This window comes from Mobula birostris, chromosome 18 (assembly GCF_030028105.1).
Source record: "Mobula birostris isolate sMobBir1 chromosome 18, sMobBir1.hap1, whole genome shotgun sequence".
NCBI classification, from domain to species: Eukaryota; Metazoa; Chordata; class Chondrichthyes; order Myliobatiformes; family Myliobatidae; genus Mobula; species Mobula birostris.
Genome location: NC_092387.1, coordinates 56,114,130 through 56,131,741, shown reverse-complemented (window position 1 = coordinate 56,131,741; position 17,612 = coordinate 56,114,130). Strand labels below are relative to the sequence as shown.

At 44.4% G+C, this 17,612-nt stretch overlaps 1 protein-coding gene across 2 annotated transcripts in view; it reads right to left on the bottom strand.

The window, feature by feature from the left end:
* The window catches only part of LOC140211854 (AT-rich interactive domain-containing protein 3B-like), a 250,075-nt gene that overhangs the window by 174,781 nt on the left and 57,682 nt on the right, over positions 1-17,612 (bottom strand). For both annotated transcript variants that reach the window (XM_072282029.1, XM_072282030.1), the window contains exon 3: positions 4,527-4,634. In XM_072282029.1, the coding sequence (XP_072138130.1) occupies positions 4,527-4,634 (108 nt within the window). The remainder of the gene's footprint in view (positions 1-4,526; positions 4,635-17,612) is intronic.

The window sequence follows — 17,612 nt, the reverse complement described above, 5'->3', positions numbered from 1 at the left end:
CTAATAAGGGAGAAAGAGGTGCCTCTGTTTTCCTCTTCCATTCGATCATGGCTAATTTTCCCACTCAACCCCATTCTTCTGCCTTCTCCCCATAACGTTTGATGCACTTACTAATCAAGAACCTAACAAACTTTACTTTAAATACACCCAATGACTTGGTCTCCACAGTGGTTTGTGGCAATGAATTCTATAGATTCACCACCCTATGGATGAAGAAATTCATCCTCATCTCTGTTCTCAAGGGATGTTTCTCTATTCTGAGGCTGTGCGCTCTGGTCCAAGACACTCCCACTGTTGGAAACATCCTATCCACATCCACTGTATCTAGGCCTTTCAATTCAGCACTATGACATAGTTGCAGTGTGGTAGAGTGGAGATACCTATCTACCAATGGAGACGTAGAGCACTCCTTCGCTCCGCTAGCCTGCAGGTCATGTAGCATGTGCTAGACCCCGCCGATCAGGGTCATTTGAAGCCTTGGGAGTAGGTGGTAGATGGTCGTATGAGCAGCTGGTACAAATCACAAGTCCTGGTTATGCGACCAGTGACGCCAGGCAGTCAAGCTCTGAAGAGTATTGATCATGGCTTATAAAGACACTGTCCAGAACCACTTCACATGGTCATGGATAAGACCATGATTGCCCAGCAGCACATAATGATGATGTACTTGCAGGAGAATAGAGCAGGGATTTCAAAGATTTGCTTAGTGTTTATAGGCAGGGGAATTGCCACAATTGGAGCTCAGGATGGAGCAAGATTCTTTTAAGAATAGATATTTCCATTCTAAATGAGGAAGATGTGGTGTTACTTGAGAACTTTCCATACAGGAGTTCAGTATATTTAATTTTAATTGTAAACATAATGCAACAATATTAAACTTGGTTAAAAAAAGTTCCATAGTACTTTGCAAGTGTAATCTGATTGACAATTATCTTGAGCAATATTGGCAGAGACAACAAAAAGTTTGTCAAAGAGGAAGGTTTTAAAGAGCATTCCAAATGTAGGGAAGGTTATAAGGAGGAAATTCCAGAGCTTCGATCCCAGGCAACGGAAAGCCGATGGTGGAGAGGCAGAAAATGGGATGAATGTAATGCCAGAATTAGAGGCTGAGATGTGGGACTGGGGAATAGCCATGGCGGGGGTGGGGGTTGTTACACTAAAAATATTGAGGGACCTAACTACAGCTGCTGGAACTTTGAATCTGAGTCAGGAGGTCACACGGAGCAGCACGGGACTGCTGTGCGTACAGCACCCAGGAAACAAACAGCAGAGCCTTGGCTTCCCTCTCACCTCCTACGGGTGTGAGATCAGCCAGAACGCTGAACTGTTGAGGTTACAAAAAACATTTCAGCCACACATGCAGATACATTGCAGCTCAGTATGGCACTGCAAAAAACTACAGAGAGTTGTGGACATAGCCCAGTCCATCAAGCAAACCAGCCCCCCACATCGTTAACACTGTTTATACTTCCCACTCCCTCGTGAACACAGCCAACATAATCTTGGATCTCTCCTTCCCTGGTCATTTTCTCTTCTCCCCTCTCCCATTGGGCAAAAGATGCAAAAGTTTGAGACAAGTACAACTATTATTGGGCTCTTGAACAATACGATTACACACTGTAAAAGATGAACCCATGATGTCCTAAGTTATCTTGTAGTGGCCCTTGCATTTTATTTGTTTCCACTCTCTCTGTAACAGTAATTCCACATTCTCCATTTGGTTTTCTTTTTACCATCTTGTACTTACACATCAAAGTCAAAGTAAATTTATTATCAAAGCACATACACGGTATGTCACCATACACCACATTGAGATTCATTTTCTTGCAGACATTTATACAAAAATAAAAGTACAATAGAATTTATGAAAAACTATTCATAGATAAAACCTGACAACCAATGTGTAATAGAAGACAATGTAGAGCAGTATATATACTGAGATCATCAGTCTGACGGTTATAGGGTAGGTAATAACTGCTCCTGAACCCGGTGCTGCCGGACCTAAGGCACTGGTGGTGGTGAAGGGAGAGCTTGGCCTGCATGATGGGGATCACTGATGATGGAGATGCTGCTTTCTTGTGGCAGCGCTCCTTGTAGATGGGCTCAATCATGGGAGGACTTTGCCTGTGATGGACTGGGCTGTATCCACCACGTTCTGCATGTGTGGAATGATCAGTCTGGATGACACACAAAATGTCTCTGTACATGCAACAACAATAAACCAATTAACTATATTGTCCAATAAACTCAGCAAACGAAGAGTTAAACTCAGTAGCTAGCATTAGCTACCTCTGGTGTATGCATCTTGTATTCAGTCCTGCTCTCTTGGCTCCCCCGGGGCCTTTCCATTCCGCTTACTTCCTCAAGAAGATGGTGTTCTATTGTTTTGTTAAGTGCTGTCAGCTTAGCAGCTTTTCTCTGCTCCGTGTAGATGCTCAGTGTGGTCACATGCTCAGGAGATGCCACTTGTGTCACTTTCTCGGCTCTGCCCCGAGGAGAATAAATGATGAGGGAGTGGCCAGGTGGTTAAAACATGGTGCTAGCTCACTTTTCGCGGCACTGGGTACAGGGAGCCCTAGTTACAAGATGGGGAAAACCCCTCAAGCTTGTTCAACCAAAGGAAAAAATACAACAGTAGAATACCCTGCATCTACACATCTGAGAAAGGGTGCGCTGGCATTGGACTGGGTTCAGAGGAGGTTTACCAGAATGATCCCAGGAATAGAAGGGTTAATGCATGTGGAGCATTTGATGGTTCTGGGCCTGTACCAGCTGGAGTTTAGAAACTCATTGAAACCTCCAGAATAGCCTGTATCTTCTCTTTCCGAGTTGAGCATTTGAACTGCCTTTATGACTTGGCATTTTTGTGGTGTGAACTGAAGGCTCGAAAGCACAGTACGGTTCTGACGTGGTGTTTATGGGCTGAATGGAGGCCCCAGGCTCCGGGCCCGAGAGCGAGGAATGAGCCAATGTATGGCCATTGCTGGAGCGGACTTGGAGTCGACTTGAAGGAGCAGATCCGAGGTGAGGTGAGCTGAGGTGAAGCAGAGTCCAGGCAGTGGGGCTTGGACCCAAGAGCAAAGTGAGGAACAAGCTGATATTTGCCTGATTTAAGTGCCAGCCAGATTGGAAAAGTTGGTTATGGGCCAACTCGAGGCGGCAGGGCCCAGGCTCGAGAGCCTGTCGAAGCAGCAGGGCCCAGGTCCAAAAGCGAAGAACGAACCGATGTCTGGCTGATTGAAGTGCTGCGTCAGATTGAAAAGGTCAGCGTGTTGGTGCCAGAGCCTGGTGACACGGCAAGGTTTACTCGTCTCTGCGCTAAACTGAGGCTGTAGCCTGCAATGAACAGATGCTTGAATCAGATGTAACTGGCTTCGTGGCGGTGAACTCACTTCTGGGAGCTCCTGTTCTGAATGTTATTTGCTTGCTCTTTATAGTTTGCACGATTTGTACTTTTTTTTGCACATTGGTTATTCGACAGTCTTTTTTAATGGGTTTTATTGGTCTGTAGCTTCCCATAAGGAAACGAATCTCAAGATTGTATAAAGTATACATACTTTGATAATAAATGTACTTTGAACTTTGATTATTGAAAGTCCTAGATGGAGAGGGTATTCCATTAGAGGGAGAGTCTGGGACCAGACGGCACAGCCTCAGAATACAATGGTTTAGAACAGAGATGAGGAGGAGTTTCTCTAGCCAGAAGGTGATGGATCTGTGGAGTTCGTTGCCACAGATTGCTGTGAAGGCCAAGTCATTGGGTATGTCTAAAGCAGAGGTTCATAGGTTCCTGATTAGTAATAGCGTCAAAGGTTACAGGGAGAAAGCAGGAAAATAGGGATTAGAGGGAAATAAATCTGCCATGATCAAATGGGAGAGGGTCTCGATGAGTCAAAGGGCCCAACTCTGCCCCTATGTCTTAAAGTCTTATCTTTCAATAACTCTCAGACTATGGAGGGGAACGGATGGCCAGTGTTTCAGGTCAGGACCCTTCATCCAATCTAGAAGAGTCTCAATCCAAAACAATGAGTATCCAGTCCCTCCACAAATGCTATCTGACACACAAAGTTCCTCCAGCATCTTCTTTGTTGCTCCAGATCCCAACATCAGCTTTCCCTTCCGTCTCATCAGTTAACACCAAGTTACAGTAACCAATTAACACACTAATCGGCACACCGCTGGGACATGAGGGAAACTAGAGCACCTGGAGGAAATGTTGGTGAGGGTCACTCCGTATAAAATTCCCTACAGACAGCACCAGAGGCCAGGGTTGGACCAATGTTGCTGGAGTTGGGAGCACACGGCTCTACCCACAGTACCACTGTGCTTCCACTCTCCAGACTTTTCTTCCTCATTCTGCTTCTGCCCCCAGTGGATAAGTATGTTCGTTGGCTGGAGTTTACCATAACAGCCAACGATGGGGTGGGCTGTTGCTGCAATATGAAAGGTTGGGATGACAGTGCAGAATGTCAGAAAACGTTGGGTCAAACTAAAACTACTGGACAGTGAATGAAAGAGGGGCTTACCTGTTTAATAGTGCCAGGAATGTGGGGAACTGTCACATTGGCTGTTCGAAAAGAGTTTTTTCCCCCTGACTCTGATTGGTCATTTGCCATCCAATCAGAAGGTTGCATCTAGGGAGGAAAAAACATTTTGTTTGTCCAATCAGAAAATAGGGATCCAACACACAGGACACGGTATTATTCCAATCATCATAAGGTACAAAAAATAATACTAGTTTATACTCGGTGCATTCTTAAATAGATAATCATTGTTGTTATTTTTCCCCATGTTATAAAGCAGAACCGGATAGATCCACAGCCAAAGATTTCACTCTGTTATTACAGTAAGATACTTTCAGTTCGTAATGTTGAGGTATCTTGGGGCATCAAGATGGTGTGATAAGAATGCAAGCTCTTGATTCTTTCCTATGTTTGCAAAGATTAAAATTCAGTAAAAACGCCTCTCCATATACAAGAAAGGAAGTGGCAAATATGTTGGTATTTCACAAAGCCCACTTTAAGTATTGGGTTTCGCTTGAATGCCAAGAAGTATCCAAACCTACACAAGGGGGAAACCGCCTCCACATTACAGGCACGGGCTGTGTTTGTCCTTCAAGGCCTCAATAAGTACCAGCCTGCAATTGGCCTTGTCTCTCTAAGCATTTCAAAGCTTCCATTTCTGCCTGGCTCCTGGCACTGCATTTCTAAGGAGAAGTGGTTGAGAGTGGGAAACTTGGGTTGCAAAACCACATCCTACTGAGTTCATAATCCAAGATTATTGCTTGGCTCATTGCCTAATCTCTGAGGTTTTCCGCCAGTTACTCTCCACATGCCTCTCTCCTGTCTTGCGCTAAACAGTAAGGATTACGGGGAGAAGGTTGGAGGAGGATGGGGAAAAAAAAACAGCCATCCACGATTGAATGGCTGTGCAGATTTGAGGAGTCAAATGGCCTAGTTGTCATTATTTTAATCGGCAGAAAATGAAGCCAACCATGAACAAGAAGCTAACTCAGTGGAAACCTGAATTCTGTAGTCCAATCTACTGAGGTTACTAATCAGTAGGTACAATCTTTTGAGGCATGCTGACCTCCTTGTGAGTGAATAAACTGTACCTACTTAACAGACCAGAACATAGGAGGAAGGACTGTCCCAATGGAGGGTTTTGGTTCAAAATGTTGACTGTTTATTCCTCTCCATAGATGCTGCCTAACCTGCTAAGTTCCTCTATCACTTGTATGAATTGCTCTGGATTTTCAGCATTTGCAGAATCTCTTGTATTGATGATCAGATGACATTTGGAATATTGTGACAGAGTACTGTTCATGGACCATTCAGAAATCTGATGGCAGAGGGAAAAAAGCAGTTTCTAAATTGCTGAATAAGGTTCCTGGATCGTCCTCTCCGATAGCAGTAACAAGAAGAGGGCTTGCTCTGAATTGTGAGCATCTTTAATGATGGATGCCACCTTCTTGACACAACCCCTCCTGAAAATGTCCTCAATGGTGGGGAGGATTGTGCAGTCTCTTGCAATCCTGAGCATTGGAGCCTCCACACCAGGCAATGACGCAACCAGTCAGAATGCTGTCCACTGCACATCTATAGAAATCTGTCAGTCTTTGGTGACTATCAAATCGCCACAAACTCCTCATGAAGTAGAAGCATTGGTGTGCCTTCTTCATGATCGCATCAATGTATCGGGCCCAGATAGATCCTCCGAGATGCTGACACCCAGGAACCTGAAGCTGCACACCTTTTCCAAGTAAAGATATGCTTGCCCTGGAGTGGGTCCAGAGGTGGTTCACAAAAATGATCCCAGAACAAAAGGCAAAACGAATAAGGAGTGCTTGATGCCTCCGAGCTTGTACTCGATGGAGATCAGGAGGATGAGATCTCATTGAAACCTATCAGATGCTGGACAAATTGGACGTGGAGAGATGCTCGCATTAGTAGGAGAGTCTAAGATCTGACACACCCTCACAGAATAAAGGGACATACCTTTAAAACTGAGATGAGGAGGAATTCCTTCAGGTGGAAGGTAGTGAACTTGTAAATTCGTTGCCACAGAGTGCTGTGGAACCCTTGCATTTTAGGCAAAGATTGATAGGTTCTTAATTGGTAAGGAGGTTAGGGGTTACAACAGGGAGAAGGCGGGAAAATGTGGTAAGAAAAAACATCAGCCATGACTGAATGGCAGAGCAGACTCAAGGAGCCAAATGGCCTAATTTTGCTCCTAACTCATGGTCTTATTTTAAATGAAGCCAACCATGAATAAGATGCTGACTCAGTGGAAACTCTTCTGAATCTTGTATCCCAACTGATGCCTTGTGCCCTGCAAGCTAAATCTATTAATCTAGGGAAAGTGCATTTATAGGCATAGGATCAGGAAGGCTCCAATGGGAATGCTCTTCAGTTTTCTGCCACATCTGTTATGAGTTGGCTACTGGTAATTGCATATTGCCCCTAGCCTTGATATCTCATTTTAGGTTAACTGCTTCAAGCAATTACACATCTCCCCTGCTCCCTTCCCAACTCACATTAGAGTAATTAAATAAATGTAGCTTCCCAGCTCCAGTTAAAAGCCACTGGGGGAGGAAGCCTTGCAAATAAACTTGGAGCTCAGGGAAATTAAGGCAACATTAAACCTTGCCACTGAGAGGCCCTGCCTGGTATTTTGCAATTAAAAAAAAACGAACAGTCATATTGAACCAAACTCAGTGCTGAAGACAAGTCTTGTGTTTCTGGCTAGGAAGTGAGAAGGAACAGAGACCTCTCACGGCAACCTTTCATTGATTTGGATGCAATGGAGCAGCACAGTAGTGTAGCCGCTAGTAACACGGGTTCAATCCCGCCGCTATCTGTGAGAAGTCTGTACATTCTCCCTGTGCTCGCATGAAGTTTCCACCGGGTGCTCCGGTTTCCTCCCATATTCCAAAGACGGATGGGTTAGTAGGCTCAATCACAAACTAGAAAAAATCTGCAGATGCCGGAAATCCAAGCAACACCCACATAAAATGCTGGAGGAGCTCAGCAGGCCAGGCAGCATCCATGGGAAAGAGTAAAGAGTTGATGTTTCGGAGACGAAGACCTTCGTCTGATTGGTTGTTGGTCATCTGGTATATCTGGGCAGTGCTGGGATAGAAAGGCCTGTTACAGAGCTGTATCTCTCACTAAACCTTCATAGAGTAATACAGCACAGAAACAGGCCCTTCGGCCCCATTTGTCTATGCTGACCAAGTACCCACCTAAGCAAGTCCCCATTTACCCACTTTTGCCCTATATCCCTCCAATCCATTTACTTATCCAATGTCATTTTTTAATCTAAGGTTTACAGGGAGAAAGCAGGAGACATAAAATAAGCAACTATGATAGCATGGAGAAGCTGACTCAGTGGGCCAAATGGCCTAATGTTGCTCCTGTCTTATGGTCCAATAATAAACGTGAGGTGGCAACAGTCAAAGCCTCTGGAAGTCACAATTCTTTCACAAATAACCAGCCAGAGGGCAGAGAGGGGTATCCTACTCCTGGATGCAGGATGGTCAACTGCTGTGTCCTTTGCACCTGAAGCCTTTTGGAGAACAACTTGAGTTGGATCAAGGTAACAGCACCTCTGTTACAGATCTCAACTGGCTTGGAGTGAGGCTGGAAGACAGTGGTAGCAGTGCAATCACTCAAGTACAATGTTCTCCAAAGGGGTTAGCTATTCCCTTACTGGAGAACGCCTGTGCGTGACTTAGCTTAAAATGTGGAGGCTGATGCACAGGTAGACACCGCACGGTGCTTGACAGATCACGGTCGGGGTCCAGTTGCATGGAGAGCAAGGTGACTGGGGACCCTTCAGTGTGCAGCGTCCCTCCACCCTCACTGCTGCTCTGACGTGTCAGCCTCCTGCCAGCTCCACTATTGAGGTCTTTGTGGAAGACAGAATCAGAAACAGGTTTATTATCACCGGCACGTATCGTGAAATTTGTTAACTTAGCAGCAGCAGTTCAAGGTAAAACATAATATAGAAGAAAAAAATAAAATTATAATAAGTAAATTACAGTATATGTATATTGAATAGATTAAAAATATTGCAAAAAAACAGAAATAATATATAATAAAATGTGAGGTAGTGTTCAAGGATTCAATGTCCATTTAGGAATCGGATGGCAGAGGGGAGGAAGCTGTTCCTGAATCGCTGAGTGTGTGCCTTCAGGCTTCTGTACCTCCTTCCTGATGGGAACAGTGACAAAAGGGCATGCCCTGGGTGCTGGAGGTCCTTAATAATGGACACTGTCTTTCTGAGTCACCTTGAAGATGCCCTGGGTACTTTGTAGGCTAGTACCCAAGACGGAGCCAACTAAATTTACAACCCTCTGCAGCTTCTTTCAGTCCTGTGCAGTAGCCCCTCCATACCAGACAGTGATGCAGCCTGTCAGAATGCTCTCCATGGTACATCTATAGAAGTTTTTGAGTGTATTCGTTGACTCTTAATGATGTATAGTCACCGTCTTGCCTTCTTTATAACTGTATGGGCATGTTGGGACCAGGTTAAATCCTCAGAAATCCTGACACCCAGGAACTTGAAACTGCTCACTCTCTCCACTTCTGATCCCTCTATGAGGATTGGTATGTGTTTCTTCCTCTTACCCTTCCCATCAACTGTGCATCTAAACCAAGACTAGCTGTGCCAAAGGGCTTCTTTCTGAGCTATACTTATCTATGACACCCTGACCCCCAGCTTCTTTCAATCTCTGGAGTTTGGGGATAAAAAAATATATTTGGATCTAAGAGCTACCACAGAAAGTAGCTAAGGTACAATAACAACATTTAAAAAACATTTGGATATGTCGATGAAAAGGAGGGGTTCAGAGGGATAGAGCTCAGAGTAGGACAAATGGAACTAACTTGGTTAGAACCATGGTCGGCATGGACAAGTTGGGCTGAAGGATCTGTTTTGTGCTGTATTATGGCCAAACTAGTCAGGTTCAGCAATCTAAGAGCGACAACCAGAAGAGAGGGAGGTGGTGATCAGCAGGGATGTTATTGCAGTCGAGTTAAATGAGGAAGAAAATTGGGCCGGATTAAGTTATTCTATTTTTGCTGCAACCTTTCACCAGCAGAAGCTGCATTTTCATTTTAAATTTACATCGTTTAAAAATAAAGTTAATCTGAGTTATCTGAGTTAAATGAAGTTGGTAGCTCCTAGACCAAAGTAAACAAGGGTGAGGGCAGAGGAGTGGGAAGTTGTTGTTTCGGTTTGAGGGGAAGGACAGTGGGGGTTGGAGTAAGTGTGGGGTGAGGAGAAGAGCGGGGGGGGGTGAGGAGAAGAGCGGGGGGGGGTGAGGTGAGAATACAGTCAATAGAGTCTTTCAGAGGGTGGGGGACAGAGTTGGGTTTGAGGGCAGGAGTTTGAGGAGGTGAAGAGGCTGCAGAGTCAGTGGGTGGAAAAACAGCGGGGGAGGGCATAATCCAAGGGCAGTTTTTGGGGTGGGAAACAAATTATTCAGGGTGTGAGAAGGGGGAGGAAGTAAAATGGTGTAAAATCGGGGGAGGTTCCTATAGGTGAAGGTTGGGGAGAGAGTCCAAGGGCTGGGTGTGCAGAGGATGTAAGAGGGAGGGAGAAGGCAGAGCTCAGGGAGGAGGGGAGGTTCAAAGAGAGGGTTGGTAGGGATCAGAATTCCAAGCAAAGTCCAGGAGTGGCAGACTTCCCACAAAATCAGAAATTGGACCCTGTGACTCCGTGGCAGGAGGATTCTGAGATTCAGAGAAACCTTTCAGCTCCCTAGAGCCACAAGCCCAACCTGGCCAAGCTGCACAGCATGCTCAGCCTTATTTCTAGCAGTGACGAGACACGATATAGAGGAGAGGTTAACACCCTGACACAGTGGTGCCAGGATAACAATCTCCCGCTCAATGCCCAAAAACAAAAGAGCTGATCGTGGATTACAGGAGGAACGGATACAGGCTTGCCCTGATCAACATCAACGGGACTGCAGCTGAGAGGGTGAGTAGTTCCAAGTTCCTCGGTATACACATCACCGAAGATCTCACCTGGACTGTACACACCGGCTGTGTGGCAAAAAAAGCACAACAGCATCTCTGCCACCTCAGGCGACTGAAGAAGTTTGGCATGAGACCCTAAATTCTCAAGACCTTCTACAGGGGCACCATTGAGAGCAACCTGACTGGCTGTATCACCGCCTGGTGCAGGAACTTCATTGCTGGGCACAGCAGAGAGTGGTACAGACAGCCCAGCACATCTGTGGACGTGAACTTCCCTCCGATGAGGACATTTACAGAAGCAGGTGCATAAAGGAGGCCTGGAAGATCATTGGGAACACTAGTCACCCCAACCATTTCAGCTGCTTCCATCTGGCAAATGGTACCACAGCATAAAAGCCACGACTAACAGGCTACAGGACGGCTTCCTTTTGTAAGTCATTAGACTTATAAATTCACATGTCTGTACAATGCAACGAAGTCATAATGCAAATATTTTTATTCCCTCACATCGTGGGACGGATGTAAGATTTAAATAAATTCATTCATTCAGTGAGTTGAATCACTATTATTACTAGCAATCATTGATGGTTGGCCGCATTAGCTCATGGAAATAACTGAAGAATCCTGTGCTAGAAATCTCCGTTTGCTGGTGTTTTAACTCTCTCCTTCCAATACACCACCAACCTAACCCACCTCCCACTAATTCCACTCCTGGTTTAGGGGCTTCTATTGCAGTTCCTTGCTGTTAAACAGGTCAGAGATTGTAAAACCAGAAAAAATAAGGTTTAGCATAAAACAAGAGCCCAGTTCCCTGATGTGAAACAGGCTGTGACCTTTTGCAGGTCAGGCAGGAAGGGACAGCATTTCTGACCAATTTTGTGGCTGCACACCTCTGAACAGTGAACTGAACACAACTGAGAAGCAGAGGGGGTTGAATCCTCTGCTGAATAGTGGACAGAAGTTAATGACGCACCACTCCTTCCACACCTCCCACTCCCAGAAATGCTCCTGACTTAAAGAGACAGACCCCGCTCCATCAGCTGAGATAGAGTCATACAGCAATACAAGGTAGAAACAGGCTCTATGGCACATCCAATCCATGCAGAACTATTACTCTCCCTATTATGACAAGTTGTATCAACTTGTTGAGTAGAGGATGGTTCTCCTGGGGATGTTGGACCTTTGGCTCAAACCACCACTCCAGAGGCAGAGGTCCAAGATCCCCAGAAGAATCATCCTCAGGTTCAAGGATTAGATTCAGGCCAGGCTTAGACCTGCCTAACACTCATTGACCAGACCGTCAAAGTGACAAGGTCCTACAATCACCCATTGCGGGAAGGGTATCAGTTGCTCAAGGGATCTCTCGGTCGGCTTGTTCCGGGGTCTGACCAAGCTGGCCGTTCACAGGTCGTATCAGCAATAGGTCGTACCCCACTTCCAGAGTTACGCCTGTGCCCAGGTGTCCCTGGAGAGGAAGCACACAGTCTCTATGGGCACAATGGGGTTTGAATGCACTGTAGGTAATAATAATTGTATTTTAATTTGAAACTTATATAGTTATCATGCTCTGATTATTATGTAATGTTTTGTTCATGAATAAATTCCTGTTAAAAAAAAATGCACAAAATGGTAAGGTCTCAAGAGGCAAGTTCAAGTTTGAGTTCAATTATCACTCAACCATACATGAATAAAGCCAAATGAAACAGCATTCCCCCAGGGCCAAGGTGCGTAACACATTACCAACAGCACACAGCACCTCGCACACAGCATAGATAGCACATATGGCTACAATAACAGATAAACTTACAGTTACAAAGAAAAAAATAACATAGTGGCATGGCCTATAGATTCATGTATTTCTCCTTGCAATTGTATTGTAGCTGGAGGACAAGAATGTAAGAACAAAGAATTATATTCATATAGCAATTTCTGCAAATGTTCAAGCCAATAACATAATTTGGAAGGAAACACGAAGTGCTGAAGGAATTCAGCTGGTCAGGCAGCATCTGAGGTGGGAAACGGACAACTGACATTTCAGGTCAAGACGCTTCATCTGGTCCCTCCAGATGAAAGGTCTCAACCCAAAACATCAACTGTCCATTTTCCTCCACAGATGCTGCCTGGCCAGCTGAGTTCTTCCAGCTCTTTATGTGTGGCTGCGGATTACAGCATCTGCAGTCTCTCGTGCTTCCAATGTAACTTCAGAAATCTGTTCATTTTCACAAGAGAAGCAACAGCCAATCAAGTGGGCAAGGACTGCAGAGAGCAGCAAGATGGACAGACCATTAACACTTCGATACTGTGGTATATTGTTCTCTCTTTGCACCCTCCTCACTGGGAGCTTTCTCATCCACTGAGATAAAGGGTGAAGGATTCAAACCGTTGCTCCGTTCGATGAGTGGAGGCAGCAGTACCAGGTTCAGCTTGCTGGACACACACGTCCCACTTTACTCTTAACAAACTTCTGCAGCTGCCCAGCTGAAAATATCTGTGATGGGCGGCATCACTTCCAACACACTGGAATGCAAGACACTGCAGAATAGTGGACAGAGAGAATGGTGCGGACAGCCCAGCGCATCTGCAGTTGCGAACTTCCCATGATTCAGGACACTTACAAAGACAGGTGTGAGAAAAAAAAGGGCCCAAAGGATCTGGGGACCTAAGTTACCCCAACCACAATCTATTCCAGCTGCTACCATCTGGGAAATGGTACCGCAGCATAAAAGCCAGGACCAACTGTCTCCAGGAAAATTTTTTTCCACCAGGCCATCAGACTGATTAACTCACGCTGATTTGCTTGTATTTCTATGTTACATTGACTGTTCTATTTATTATAAATTATTATAAATTACTACGATTGCACATTGCACGTTTAGACGGAGATGTAACGTAAAGATTTTTACTCCTCATGTATATGGAGGATGTAAGAAATAAAGCCAATTCAATTCAATTCATTGCCTGGTCCATCGTGGGGAAAACCCTCCCCACCACCGGCAACATCTACCGAAGGCAGCATCAACCACCACGTATCTCCACCATCCAGGTCACGCCGCCCTCTTGCTGCTACTTTCGGAGAGGAGATACAGAATCCTAAAGTCCCACAGCATCTGGTGCATGAACAGTTAGCTTGCTACAAGCATCAGGAACGAACATGCACCACACTAACCCTACCTCAGCAATGGAGAAGAACTATTTAAAATGTACACTGCTTATTCTGACTTCTGCACCAAAATGGATGACCCCACATTTCTACATTATATTCTACCCACCATGGACTTGTCTTTGTTTGTGACTTTTATTGCAGAAATGTCTTGTACTCTCTTCGCGCTCTTGTATAATTAATGTATAATTCTCCCTCTGTGCGTTGCCTCTATCCCTCTGCCTGCGATGCTGCTACGAGGAAGGTTTTTCATTGCACCTGCCCCTCACATTACATGAGAACACGAATGTGGGGTGGCACGATAGCACAGTGGTTAGCACATCACTTTACAGTGCCAGCAATTACCAATCAGGGGTTCAATTCCCACCACTGCATGTAAGGGAGTTGTATGTTGTCCTCCCATTGACAGCATAGGTTCCCCCTGGCTCTTCCGTTTTCCTGCCACATTCCAAAAAGACATACAGTTGGGGTTGATACGTTGTGTGTATGCAACGTTGGTGGAAGAACCGTAGCAACACTTGTGGGTTACCTAGCACAATCCTTGTTGATTTGATTTGACGCAAATAGTGCAATTCATTGTATGTTTTGATGTACATGTAACAAACTAATTTTTCTCTTTTTACATGACGGTAAACTTGACCTGTTGGGTTCTGGGATTCCAGAGGCTCTGTGCAGTTGGCTGTTAAATCTGCCTGTAATGTACCCTCCTAACATGCAAACTACATCAAACACTACGTACACAGGTAGGACTCTGGAGTGTATGGCCTTGACTTAAGCCAATGATACAAACACTGGTGGCATTGTTGCTCTGGGCACAAATTAGAATTTTAAAACTCTTTAAAACTGAATTTAATCTTGATAAATGTGAGATCATACAAAAAGGTTTTTTCCCCAAACAGGAGAAACAATCCCTTCAGCCCTATTCATCCACACTGACCAAGGCACCCATTTGAGTTTGTCCCATTTGCCTGCATTTGGCCCATATTCTTCTGAACCTTTCCTGTCAATACACTTTTCTAAGTGTCTTTGAAATTATATTTCTATGGCAGTTTAGAATCCCAAAAATATATCTGGACCCCCAATCTAGAGATCCAAATAAACTAGCAGTCAATGAGTAATAATGTACTACAACACAGAAACTGGCCATTCAGCCCATCTAGTCTGTGCCAAACTGGTCCTCTGCCTAATCCTATCTAGCTGCACCCTGACCATAGTCCTCCAACCTCCCCAGTCATGTACCTATACAAACTTCTCTAAAGTGAACCCGTGTCTACCACTTCCTCTGGCAGCTCGTTCCACACTCACACCACTCACCACCTCTGAGTGAAGAAGTTCTTCTTCAGGTTCAACTTAAATATTTCACTTTTCACCCTCAAGCTGTGACCTAGTCGCTAGTCTCATCCTGAGGACAAAAAGCCTGCTTGCATTCACTCGATCTATACCCCTCATAAATTTGCATACCTCTATCAAATCTCCCCTCAATCTTCTACGTTCCAGGGAATAAAGTCCAAACCTGCGCAACCTTTCCCTATAACTCACGTCCTCAAGTCTTGCAACACTCTTGTCAAATTTTTCTGCACTCTTTCAAGCTTATTGATATTTTTCCTGCAGACCGGTGACCAGACCTGCACATAATACTCTGAATTTGGTCTCATCAAGGTCTTGTACAACTTCCACATAATATCTGAACTTCTGTACTCAGTGCCCTGATTAATGGAAGCAAATGTGCCAAAATTGCTCTTTACACCCATATCTACCTGCGATGCAGCATAAGGGCTATTCGACATGGGAGCAGAAATAGGTCATTTGACCCACCGAGTCCGCTCCACCATTCCACCATGGCTGATTTATTATCCCTCTCAACCCCATTCTCCTGCCTTCTCCCCATAACCTTTGACACACTTACTAATCAAGAACCTATCAACCTCTGTTTTAAATATACCCAATGATTTGGTCTCCACAGCCATCTTTGGCAATGTGTTTCAAAGACTCACCACCCTCAGGCTGAAGAAATTCCTCCTCATCTCTGTTCTAAAGGAAAGTCCTTGTATTATGAGCCTGTGCCCTCCGGTCCTAGACTCCCTAAACAGGAAACATTCTCTCCACGTCCACTCTATTTAGGCCTTTCAATATTCAATAGGTTTCAGTGAGATCCCCCCTCATCCTTCTAAATTCAGTGAGAACAGACCTTGAGCCAAACATTCCCCATATGTTAACTCCTTAATTCCCCAAAGTCCACTCAGCTGAAGAGTTAGTGATGGTGTCCAATGCTCCACAGAAGCCTTTCTTCAATCCACTTTGACCCTGTAGCCTTCTGGCTCCCACCCCTCATTTATCTAGCTATACCTTGTGAAAGCTCAACATTTCACCCCAAGTACTTTAGAAATGTTTCCACATGGTTCATATGTACTTCTACATGGGAAAAACAACTTTCATTTATGTGTAAAGCAAGATCCAACCATCAGCAATAAGGAATGAGGTCAAACACTGCATTTGGGTGCCGCTGATTGAGGGAGAAATGTTGGCCAAAGTGAAGGCATGTTCACCACTGATCCATCTGGTCCAGCAAAGGAGGAATGAAACATCTCACTGCCAAAGTGATAACTATTGCCAAGATGCACTTCCCAACCCAGTTTCTGAGCCCAGCAAGCTCTGAGAGAATCCAGGACATTCTGAAATGAGGCCAAGCATTCCAACTGTTGATTGTCAAACCTCAACAGAGGTATGGGCAATCTAGTGAGCAATTCAAAGTTTCCTCAAGGAAAACTTCCCAGTGAATTTGTTTCCACACCGCACTTTCCACAACCACTCGATGGCACGATGTACTTCCTAACGGCAATGAAATTTACAATGAGTGTCATCACTGTTGAAAGCCAATTTGTGCATAGCTAGTTCCCACAAGTAGCAATGTGATAATCTGCACCGGGTGTTGGCAGGGGTCAGGACACTATCATAAAGTGTAAAGGAAAAAGACATAAATTGAGAATTATTGATTGTTAAAAGTAAAATAGTCTCACTCTCAAGGATTCTACACCTCACGTTCTTCATTTTTTTTTTATCTGCACAATTTGTCTTCTTTTGTACATTGATTGTCGGTCTTTGTTTATGTATAACTTATTATCAGCAGTCTAAAATTTATGTATAAATTCTCAGAAATTATATATTTTTATTTGCACAATTTGTCTTCTTTTGCACATTAGTTGTTTGCCAGTCTTTGTTAATGTATAGCTTTTATCATAAATTCTATTGTATTTCTTTGTTTTTCAATAAAACTAATCTCAAAGTGGTGTACAGTAACACACACATACCTTGATAATAAATTTACTTTGATTTTGACCTTGCCTCTCTTTGTAAGAATTGAATGCAAGATGCTTCCAATAAACTGTGCCCCCAGTATTTCTTAAGCTCTATGGGGGCCAGGAGGCAATTACCATATTTGAAAGGTAGAATCCCTGAGAATGCTGCATCCTTAGTGCTGCTCTCGCGTGTCCTTTATCTGCTAATGGGAGTAAAACCTAAAGCCTTCTGAATCATAGGTGAGACCATATTTCAAACCTATACCCATCTTTGTAGTTAGAGGTCCTCCCCATTTACGAACACCTGTCAGCCCAAGCCTATGGAAGGCCAGTGGAAGGGAACCCTTCTGTCACCTGAACATGGCTTGTATTTGACAGGTTAAACATTCTAAGGTTTCTTCACTAGAGCATCACCCAAAAGAAACCCGACACAGAAAATCACTCACACCTGGATTTGCTTCTCCATTTTACGACTGGATGCTTTAAATAAGTCTAAAATCCAACAGCAAGATGGGGAAAAAAAAGCAAATTTTACTAGGCTTGAGAGGGGAAATGACATAAATCAATAAGCTACTTTGAACAACAAGATCAAAGTGAGTCTGGGGCAATTCCTCACATACCCAACAGCAGGATAGAGAATGCGTGAAAAGGGGCTGGGTGGAAAAATCA